The 10,882-nt window shown below is 53.0% G+C and overlaps 1 protein-coding gene across 5 annotated transcripts in view; it reads right to left on the bottom strand.

Moving 5' to 3' along the window:
• Positions 1-10,882, bottom strand: part of CSMD2 (CUB and Sushi multiple domains 2) — a 338,283-nt gene that overhangs the window by 120,452 nt on the left and 206,949 nt on the right. For all 5 annotated transcript variants that reach the window (XM_042015480.1, XM_042015478.1, XM_042015482.1 and 2 more), the window contains 4 exons: positions 7,465-7,791; positions 4,904-5,098; positions 2,208-2,346; positions 923-1,110 (listed from right to left, as the gene is read on the bottom strand). In XM_042015480.1, coding sequence (XP_041871414.1) covers positions 923-1,110; positions 2,208-2,346; positions 4,904-5,098; positions 7,465-7,791 — 849 coding nt within the window. The remainder of the gene's footprint in view (positions 1-922; positions 1,111-2,207; positions 2,347-4,903; positions 5,099-7,464; positions 7,792-10,882) is intronic.

Consider the following 10,882-nt stretch of genomic DNA (forward strand, 5'->3'; position numbering starts at 1 on the left):
GGAGAGAGGGAAATCCCAAAAGTGAGAGAAGGAGAGAGGGAAATCCCAAAAGTGAGAGGATGGAGAGAGGAAAATCCTCACAGTGAGAAGAGGAAACAGAGAGAGGGAAATCCTGAAAGTGAGAGGAGGAAACAGAGAGAGGGAAATCCTCACAGTGAGAGGAGGAAACAGAGAGAAGGAAATCCTCACAGGGAGAGGAGGAAACAGAGAGAGGGAAATCCTCACAGGGAGAGGAGGAAACAGAGAGAGGGAAATCCTCACAGGGAGAGGAGGAAACAGAGAGAGGGAAATCCTCGCAGTGAGAAGATGGAGAGAGGAAAATCCCCAGAGCAAGAGGAGGAAATGGAGAGAGGAACTGGTGTGGGATTCTGTGCTGGGCCAGGAGCTGGGACTCCATGATCCTTGTGGGATCCAGCTCTGGATGTTCTGATTCTGTGAGCTCAGCTCTGTCTCCTAAAATCAAGAATATTCTGCAGATGCTAAAATAAAAATAAAAAACTTCTACAACAACCAAAGGGGGAATGGCTTCACACCGGAAAAGGGGAGATTCGGGTGGGATACGGGGATGAAATCCTTCCCTGTGAGGGTGGGGAGGGGCTGGGATGGCATTCCCAGAGCAGCTGGGGCTGCCCCTGGATCCCTGGCAGTGCCCAAGGCCAGGCTGGATATTGGGGCTTGGAGCAGCCTGGGATAGGGGAAGGTGTCCCTGCGCATGGGTTTTAAGTTCCCTTCCAACCCAAACCAGTCTGGGATCCCAGGAAAAGCAGAAAAATCCACTGGCAGCAGCTTCCCACTCCCCAGTCCTTGAGCAGTGAGAGCTGCCTGCCACGGGGAAAAAGAGACCCAAGGGGCACGGATTGAGGCCGTGGCACTGCCAGAGAGGCCGGAATGCCAGGGAATTCCAGGAACAACGGGCCCTTACTTTCGTATCGGATCTGGAAGCCGATGTCAGAGTGGCTCTTGTCCGTGGTGAACAGGAGGTAGAGGTGGTTGCTGGTGCTGATCAGGAACTGGGGCACCTGGGTGCCATCGTAGACCCCGATCAGGGGCGACGAGTAGGAGCGGCCGTCCCGCACCTCCAGGGTGTCGTAGTTCACCTCTGTCTTGAACCTGGGAGGGACACGAGGGAGCTGTGAAACACCAGCACTGCTCCCTTCTCCTCATTTCAGCCCTGGAGCCACCACGGGGTCAGGGCTGGCTCCTTTCTGCTGCCTGAGCACCTCACTGAGGGCACCTCTCACACCTTTGGGGTTTCGTTGTGATGCTTCACCTCTTCACCAGGCTGACCCCCACCAGGCTGGAAGCAACTTCGTGCCCCCTGAACAACCCCTCCCACACAGCCAGCCCCAGGGCCAGGAAATCTAGAGAAAGCCAAAAAACTCAGCATTCCCAAGGCTGGAGCGGATCCTCACTGCTCTGCTCCCCACCAGGAACATGTGAGAGCTCAGCCCCCAGAAAGGCATCTGAAACAGCCCTGAAAATGAGTGGGAATTCCTCAGGACAGGAAGGGGGGAAAAGCACCATTCCCACTGTTCCTTCCCCAGTGCTGAGTGAGTTTTAAAGCCCTGCCAGGAGCTCGTAAATAAAAAAGGGGAGGGGAGAACCCCAGAGCCGGACACGACGTGGAGCAGCTCATTCCTTCTCTTGGCTGCACCTTGGAATCGCCACAAACACCCTGATGCTGTTCGGAATTTTGTCTCTTTTTTTCTTTCATGTATTCTCTGTGTTCTTTACACAGACATTTGGAGCCCTGTAACCCATTCCAGTTTTCCCTGTTCTTTTCCACGCCCTTTCCCTAAGCAAAAAACCAAAACATGTTCTGAGGGTCTGCACTCTATCTTAGTTCTCCTGGCTACCAAAGACAAACAGCTCTTCCAACACATTTTCATCCACAAAGTACAACCCCATCCGAGGAAGAAAAGACTTGGAAGGGGCTTGACCCGAGAAAAAAAACATTGCAGCACCACTTGTGCTCCTAATCGGTGTTTTTGTGTCAATTATGCTAATTTATGCTAATTTATAAAACCGTATGCACCCCCGTGTGAGTGGGCTTTGGTGGAGCTTCTCCAGAAGTGCCCCTGGAGGCCTCCAAAGGGAGATCTGCTCTCCTGCGACCTCCTCACTAAAACGATCTCGAGTTCCATTTCCAGGGTGAGGAAAAGGCGACAGCCAAACCCAGGGGATGTGGGGCTGTCAAAGGTGAGCACCTGTCAAAGGTGATCTTGATGGGGTAGCCTGGCTGGGCCTCGATGACCCAGGCACAGCTCAGCGAGTCCTTGTAGAAGCCAGGCCAGCCTGGGGACAGGATGGTTCCGCTGGGCGACGTCAGGTGGCCCCCACAGGGCGCTGGGGACACAAAAAGGACACAAATCACACAATGATCCAAGCTGGAAAAGACCTTCAGGCTCATCCAGCCCGATGCAGCCGAGGCCATCACTAACCCACCTCCTTGAGTGCCACATGTCCCTTGAAACTGGGGTGAAATTGAGCTGCAGCACTGTGAGATGTCCCCACCCATGAAACGGCTCCCGTGCATTTCAGTCCTGCCACGAGTTAAAAACCACCAGAGCCAGATGAAAAACCAACACTGACTGCTTGGAAATTGCCTTTTCAGCTGCAAATGCAGACACTGCCCCCGTGGGAGCCGGCAGGGCTGGCCTCGGGCCCTGCCTCGGACGGGATGGGGTAATCATCATGACTGCATGGAAAAGCAGAGGAAACTGCAAGGTCGCTGGGCATTTCAGGTGCCAGAAAACCTCTCCCAGCCCCGCTAATTGAGTCATGGCTTTGCTGCCACCAGGGACGGCACCAGAGCAGGGCATTCATTCCACGCCGTGGTCCCTCGTGCCACCAGCAGGAGCTGCAGGTGCTTTATTGCGTTTTCTGGGTCTGAGGGCCCAGAGGCACAGAAACCCCCACAGCCCTCAGGAACTGCCAGGTTTTGTTCTCCAAGGAGCGACCCAGCGCCAGCCCCAATGTCACCGTGCCCCAGTGCCACCCTGGAGGTGCCCTAAAATGCGTCAGCCCCAGCCCCAAAGCTCCCCTGCTGCTCTGAAGGGTGGCAGATCAAAGTCATTTGGTCTCAGCTGGCTCCAAACCAATTATTTTCCCTTTCTGCCCCAAAGCTGCATCATCTCCTGTCAGGATTTCCAGCCTTTTTTCCCCCGTCTCCTTCGTTCCCATTAATTTTTTCAAGTGCTGAGCAGGACTTTAGATCTCTGGGCTTTTCTCCTTGTTTAAAAAGGGCAATTAAAATGTCCAGACTGAAGGGTGAGTCAAAGAAATCGCCAGAGTGATCAGGAGGAGAAGGCAGAAGGTTATCAAATGTAGGAGTTGATTAAGAGTGGATTATTGAATGCATGCTTCCCTTCCATTGTTGAAAATATGTAAATTTAAAGGCTCGTGTTTGAAAGGAACGGGAGCCCTGAATGAAACCCACGTTTTGTCAGGAGCAAAATTATGTAAGAATAGGAGAAGTCCGGCTTTTTATTCTATAAAAGCTGTCGAGGACAATTGATTCCTTCCTCCAATCCCAAAGACAATGGCCAGGATGGTGCAATTCCTGCTGCTCCAGCAATGCAAGACCAATTACTGGAACCCTTTCTCAATATTCCAGGGCTGTTTCTCCAGAGCTCAGTACTTGTTATTCAAATTGCTGCAAACACCAGAGCAGGGCATCACTTCCCTAAGAACACAGGGCACAGGAAGATTTCCAGTCCTAATGAGCTCCTTCCTCACTTCTCTTTTCCAGAGGAGAGGCTTGAAAGTCCTAAAAAAGCTTTGAAATCTGAATTAAAGCCTTTAATTCAGCCCAGCTCCCCCCATGGCAGGGCTGGCTGTTGTGGGCAGGGGATGGGAATGCAGAATTTCTGCTTCTCAGCTGCCAGGGCCCATTGACAGAACTTCTGTCATCATATAAATATCAGCTATTTCACACGGATCAAAAAGCAGGAAGGGAAAACATCACCCTGGATCTTCCACTCCCTGTTGTTTCATTCCCTCCCTGACAGGAGCAGCAGGGAAGCTTTGAGTCATCACCAAACCAGAACCTTTCATTATTACTGTTATTAGAAAAACACCTGTTGGAACGAGAACTGATCCTAAAATCATCAAATAAATACAATAAAAACTCTGCCCAGCGCTCATTCCACACCAAAAAACTGGAAAATAAACGGAGCTCAGGAACGTTTGCACTGAACCTTCCTCCCCAGCAAACTCCTCTGGGCAGACAGCGCCTTCCAGAGCCATGGAAAACCCTGGAAGGTGCTGGCTGGACACTGGAATGTGAGACCGAGCCAGAAACACGGTCCCAGATCCCAAAAGGCTGCAAAATTCCCCAGGGGATCTCTCTCCCTGCAAAATGGGAATGTTCACCTGGAGAAGGGAAGGATCCCTCTCCCACCAGGCTGGGAATGTTCACCTGGAGAAGGGAAGGATCCCTCTCCCTGCAAGCTGGGAATGTTCACCTGGAGAAGGGAAGGATCCCTCTCCCTGCAAGCTGGGAATGTTCACCTGGAGAAGAGAAGCTCCAGGGAGAGCTCAGAGCCCCTTCCAGGGCCTAAAGGGGCTCCAGGAGAGCTGGAGAGAGACTGGGGACAAGGGCTGGAGGGACAGGACCCAGGGAATGGCTGTGAACTGGGAAAGGGGAGATTTGGGGATATTGGGAAGGAATTCCTGGCTGGGAGGGTGGGCAGGCCCTGGCACAGGGTGCCCAGAGCAGCTGGGGCTGCCCCTGGATCCCTGGCAGTGCCCAAGGCCAGGCTGGACACTGGGTCTTGGAGCAGCCTGGCACAGTGGGAGGTGTCCCTGCCCATGGGAGGGGCTGGAATGGGATCTTTAATGTCCCTCCCACCCCGAAGCAGCCCAGGATTCCCCGCCCAGCCGGCAGGAGGATCGGGAGCACCTTCACAGCGCAGCACGGCGTTGTTCCACACCACGTTGCCCTCCTGCAGCACGCAGGTGACCGTCTCGGCGCCGTGGGTGCGGATGAAGCCCTCGTCACACAGGAAGGACACGGAGCTGCCCAGCTGGAGGCTGTCCCCAAAGCGCTTCCCGTTCACCGGCACGCCGGGATCCGGGCACTCGTTGTGCCGGAATGCTGGGAGAGGAGGAGGAGAGGAGGAAAGGACAAAAGAGAAGAGGAAAAGAGGACAATCAGGATCTTGTTTGCCCCATCCCACCCCCAAAATGAGGGTGTTGCACCCCAAACTGAGATCTTCCCCTTCCCAGTCTCTGCCTCAGGCGCAACAGGAGAGGAAGGGGGAGGTTAAAGCTGCTGGAGACAGCAGGAGCAGCACCAGGAAAGGTCCTGGAAAACGGAGTTACCTTCTCAGCAACCTTCCACATATAGGAACACATTCATATATAAAAATATTCCACACCTAGGGAGAGATTTTTTAAAAACCCTAAAAATTTCGGCCTGGAGGGAACATAAGGGAACCATTGACAGGAAAAATGGGAAGATTTAGGGCACCAAGGTTAAAAAGTCCTCTCAGCTCGTTCTCTGGCTGCCACATCACAGAGCCCCCCACTGGCCTGGGATGGAAGGGACCTTAAAGATCACCCAGTGCCACCCCTGCCATGGCAGGGACACCTTCCACTGTCCCAGGCTGCTCCAGCCTGGCCTTGGGCACTGCCAGGGATCCAGGGGCAGCCACAGCTTCTCTGGGAATTCCATCCCAGCCCCTCCCCACCCTCAGAGGGAGTAATTCCTTCCTAAAATCCAACCAGAACCTACTCCCTTTCAGCTCCATGCACAGCCCTGCTGGGATAAACCAAGGGACACACAGGAACCACCTCTGCAGGTGCCACCAAGTCCTTGTGGGATTGCAGAGACACCCAGCTCTGGTTAAAGCCCTCTCCAGCAGTTAAAGCTACACCAGCCAAACATTTGGAAATGAGGTGTTAATTCCTCATTAAGTGCATAATTATGCCCTACATCTCCTCACGATGGGAAGGGCCTTGGAGAGGAGCAGCCTGTTAAGGATTAAAGGCTCCAGATTAATCCCACACTGGAGGTTTCAGTGTCTTTAATGCACCTGAGCAGAGCCTGGGAGCTCTGGGTTGCTCCCAGAGCATCTCTGCCCTCACAACATCCCATGATCCACAGGGCTGGAGGGGAAAGGAGGCTGGGGCTGTGCCCTGTGCCCTGGTACCTGTCCCTGGCAGCAGCGCTGCCTCCTCCTCTCCCTTCCCCGACCCCAAGGGAAGGGCCTCGAGGTGTCTGGGAAAGTCAGAACCAATTCACTCATTCCTGAGTCATTCCCAGCACTGAAAAACCTGCCTGAAAAACATCCCCACGCAAGGGCCAGCCCCAGCTCCCTGCAGGAGTACGGGAGAGGCACCAGCAGCGCTCCTGAGGTGTCACCCTCACCCCTGGGTTTGTGGCACCCCCTCACCCAAAGCCCCTCAGCCTGGCTGCAGTTTGCCAAAGGCTTCCTTAGGGCCTCTCATTTTATATCTTTTTTTCTCTTTAAAAAAAGGCTCTGCAGTCAGGGCTGGCAAGGCCATTAATTCATCAGTGCCACCAAAGGCTGGCCTAACAAAGCCACTGCTTGGTTCTGCTGAAGGGGTTTAATAAAGCTCTTTGGAAAATTACAGCACAATATGAGGGTGAAATTACTGAGGCATTCTCTGGGGATTTGAGGAGTGGATTTAGGTGGAGCCAAATCCATCTCTGGAAATTTCAAGGCTTTCTAACACAAGGCAGGGCAACTTTTGCCTTTTTCCACAAAGTTTTGCATCTCTGGCTGTCAGCAAACGAGGGTGGCACTGACTGAGGGACACAGGAACCATCCCAGATCCAACAACTCCTCCTGAGCTGCCCCCAAGGCATCACCTCAGCTCCCTGAGCAGAAAGGAGGCTCCGAGGTGGAGAGCAGAAAGCCCAAAAATCATAAAATCATGGAATGGTTGGGGTTGGGAGGGACATTAAATCCCATCCCATCCCACCCCCTGTCAGGGCAGGGACACTCCCACTATCCCAGGGTGCTCCCAGCCCCGTCCAGCCTGGCCTTGGACACTGCCAGGGATCCAGGGGCAGCCACAGCTGCTCTGGGAAATCCATTCCAGGGCCTCTCCACCTTCATAGGGAACAATTCCATCCCAATATCCAACTTTATCAGCTTAAGGTCATTCCCCTCATCCCATCACTATGCTCTTTTCCAAAATCCCTCTCCTGATGGAAGAAGCTGATGGAAGAACCCAAATCCTGGCTGCCATGGACAGATAATCCAGAACCAAACTGGGTTTTTTTGTGGACAACACTTCCATAACCACAAAGAATCTGTGCCACCAGCTCTAAACTTGCCACCAATGCTCCCTCACCCAACTCCAAACCTGAATTAATCCCCAATTTTCATGTTCACCCCGGCATTCCAAGAGCTTTGGCGAGACCCATCCCTGCAGTCTCCAGCACGGATCTGGAGTTTAAAGCCCAGGCAGAAGGAAGGGTGGAGCACTCACTGGTGAAGGTGATGTTGAAACCTCTCTTCTCCATGGAGTGGTCAGTCTGGAACTCCAGCCTGGCCACGTGGCCACTGCTGGTCAGCGAGGAGGGGATCTGGCTGCCTGAGAAGGTGCCCAGCACCGGGGACTCGGCGGTGCCGCCGTCCTTGACGGCCAGGAAGTCGAACTGGGGCTCCACATCAAAGTCATTGAAGGCCAGGTGGATCCTGCTCTCGGGGTTGGCGATGATGAGCCACACGCAGTGCAGGCTGCTCCCGTACTCCTCGGGGTAGTTCGGGGACAGCACGATCCCCGACGGGCTGGTGAAGTTGAAGAAGCAGGAAACTGCAAGGGGAAAGGGCTGTCAGTCCCACGGCACATCCCACAGCCATCCCTGCCCTCATCCCCGCCCCGAGCTGCGACGCTCCCACACGCTCCTGCGAGGGCTCAGTGGTTTATTGGCAGGGGGAAGCAGCGACTCCCAGGCTGCCAGAGCCCACTGTCAAACTTCTGTCATCATTTAAATACCAGACACTGCCCGTGGATCCAAAACCATGATGGGAAAACACCACCCCGGATCTTCCATTCCCTGTTCTTTAATTCCCTCCCTGACAAGAGCAGCAGGGAAGCTTTTGGTCACCACTAAACCAGAATCTTGTGGTCACCACTAAACCAGAATCTTGTGGTCACCACTAAATCAGAATCTTTTGGTTACCACTAAACCAGAATCCTTTATTATTGGAATAAGAAAAACACCCATCCTTCAGGACTTTGGGTGGTTTTCCCACTTTCCAGCCCCTTCCAGGTTTCTTTAACAGCAGGAGGAAAATGTCTCTCTGGTGGGATTTGGCATTTTCCAGGTGAATTCTCCCGTGCATCCCTCAGGAAAGCCTCCCAAGAATCCAGTGGGTGACTTGAGCTGGTGCAAATAAAACCAGCGTGAAACAAGTCAGGTTTTGCCTCAACATTTTTTGCTGTGGCCGTGGCCCAGCACATCCCACAGCACCTGGAGCAAGGAACCAGCTCAGTCACTCCGGGCACTGCTCCAGCTTCCCCTGCTGCTGTCCAGGCTCAGCTCTGTCACCCACAGGTGACACATCCGTCCCAGGGAGCTGCAGACTCCTCGGGGCTTGCTTAAAAATAAAATCTGCCCTTCCAAGCTGCCCTTTTCATCTACCGAGTTCATTTTCCTCTCCAGATTCACCCACTGCATTCCCCAAACTCCTTCCATGCCCGTCCCACAGGGAGTATCTGCGGGATACAGCAACAGATGGAGTCCTTGGAGAAGGAGCTGTGAGTTAATTTGCCTTTGTTTGTGCCCTTGGGAAGTCGTTTACACCTGGCTGAGCACTGGGAAATGCAGGATGCTCCCTGGAACAGCCCAAGAACCTTCCCAAGCGCCGGGGGTTGGGATAAACCAGAGGAGCCCTGGCAGAGGGGAAGCTCCTCTTCCCAGCACAAATAAATCATCGACTTCTGCTGGGCCAGCACATTCCCAAAACCAGGCACCCAACCAGGCTGCCATTCCCACGGAAATAATTAAAACCAGGCTTAAAACGAAGCTGAGGGGAAGAGCGTGCATGAAAAACCCTCCAGCTCTCCAGGGGCTCCATCCATCCCGGGCTGCAGCTGCCAAGGCCCATTAATTTGGGAAGGCAAGGCTGCCTTTGAAGTGCTACCTGCCCAAAGTTCGGGATATTTTATGTATGGCTGCTTTGCTCATCCTTTTTCCCCATCACCACCCTTGGTAAAAGCCATTATTGGGAACATCCATCTCCCTAATTCCTGGCACAGAGGATGAGCCTGGCTTGGGGTTGGCATTGGGACAATTATCTGGATCACTGCTCTGCCTCCCTCTGTTATTTTCCCTCTGTCTCCCCTCACCACTTAATGGGTTTGGATCAAAGAATTCGGACGTTCCCGTGACGTTCTCAAGGCCACGGAGCTGCACAATCCATTCCCTGCTCTCAGCCACGGCGAGAGCAGATTAAAGAGCAAACAAACTGCAAAACATGCTCGGGATTTTTGGGCTCTCTCTCTACCAGACGCTGCAACACCAGGGGATGCTGTCAAATAATTCTGTCAGCATAAGCACGGTGTAATCTGCCTAGGAAAAATTAGAAATAAATGCATTCACACCCAGGGAAATGTCTCAGCAGCAGGGATGAGGTGTCTCCTATAAATTTTTAAATCCAAGGGGGGAAATTAGCATTCAGCCAGGACCTCCAGCAGCCCAGCAAGAGAGGTGCAGTCTCCAGCTCAGAAAATAAAACAACAAAGGACTTGCTGACAAAGGGGAGAGGAGCAGAGCGAGGGAAGAATATAAAATTAACCTTTGCCAGATAAAACAAAGTGACAGATTAAAGAGGAGCTGATAAAAAAAACCTCTCCAAGAGTCTTCACTGCAGGGAAGTAAAGGAGGATTCTGATTTTCCGTAGGATCAGTGAGGAGAAAGGCAAGTTGGAGCTGGAGGACCAAGGCCACTGCCCCAAGGTGTGGCCAGGAAAAAGCTCTCCTTGTTGGAGAGGGGAGCTGGAATCACATTCCAGAGGGGAACATCCAGCCTAGGAAGCCAGAAGGTTTATGAACAAGACCATGGGGCCTGTGAGATGATTTTCTTCTTCTTTTGAAGTAGAGGACCTTTTTCTTCACCATGGAAGGAGGTTTTTCTTCACTGTGAGAGGAGATTTCAGCTCTGGCTCTGGATCCACGTCAGCCTCCCTGGAGCTGGACACTGGGATAAATCAGGAGCTGTTCAACAACGTGTCACAGCCAGGGACAGGCTGTCAGGAGGAAGATGATGGCAGCAGGAAAGGTGGGAGGCAGCCCAGCTCCACCTGTCTGGGGCTGCTGGAGCATCCCAAAGAGCCCTGAGGAGCAGGAGTCACTCCCAACATGACAGAGGCCAGCCCTGCTGCCTGCAGCCCGTCCATCAGCATCAGCGGGCTGGGAGTATCCCTGGCTGCAATTAATATTTATTATCTTCGTTCTTAAATGCCAGGAGAGGCCATTTCATGACGTGCACAGCACAGGGGCCTGTTTGCAAGGCTGGTCCTTGTCAATAATGGCTGTATTTGCCAATAATCGTTACCTGTGTCAATAATCATTACTGCTGATCCAGTACTGCAAAGGCAATGAGGAAAATCCCTTTATTAAACACAGAATCCATCCCAGCAGACACAAAGCAGCGAGGGCACGTCAGTAATGAAGCAGCACAGGGATTTATTCATCACAGCAGGATCCTGCCTTGATTGAGAGCACTGGAACAGCGGAGGAGCAGCTCCTTGGTTCTTCCCTCAGGAGTGGGACATGGATGTGAGCACGGATCAGCCAGGAGTTCTCCAGCAGCACCTTCAGCAGGAGCAGTTCCTGCAGTCTTCTCTTCTCTTCTCTTCTCTTCTCTTCTCTTCTCTTCTCTTCTCTTCTCTTCTCTTC

The sequence above is a fragment of the Corvus kubaryi genome, unplaced genomic scaffold, assembly GCF_017639235.1.
Source record: "Corvus kubaryi isolate FWS band 111438036 unplaced genomic scaffold, C.kubaryi_AGA036_p1.0 split3-37304, whole genome shotgun sequence".
In the NCBI taxonomy this organism is placed as follows: domain Eukaryota; kingdom Metazoa; phylum Chordata; class Aves; order Passeriformes; family Corvidae; genus Corvus; species Corvus kubaryi.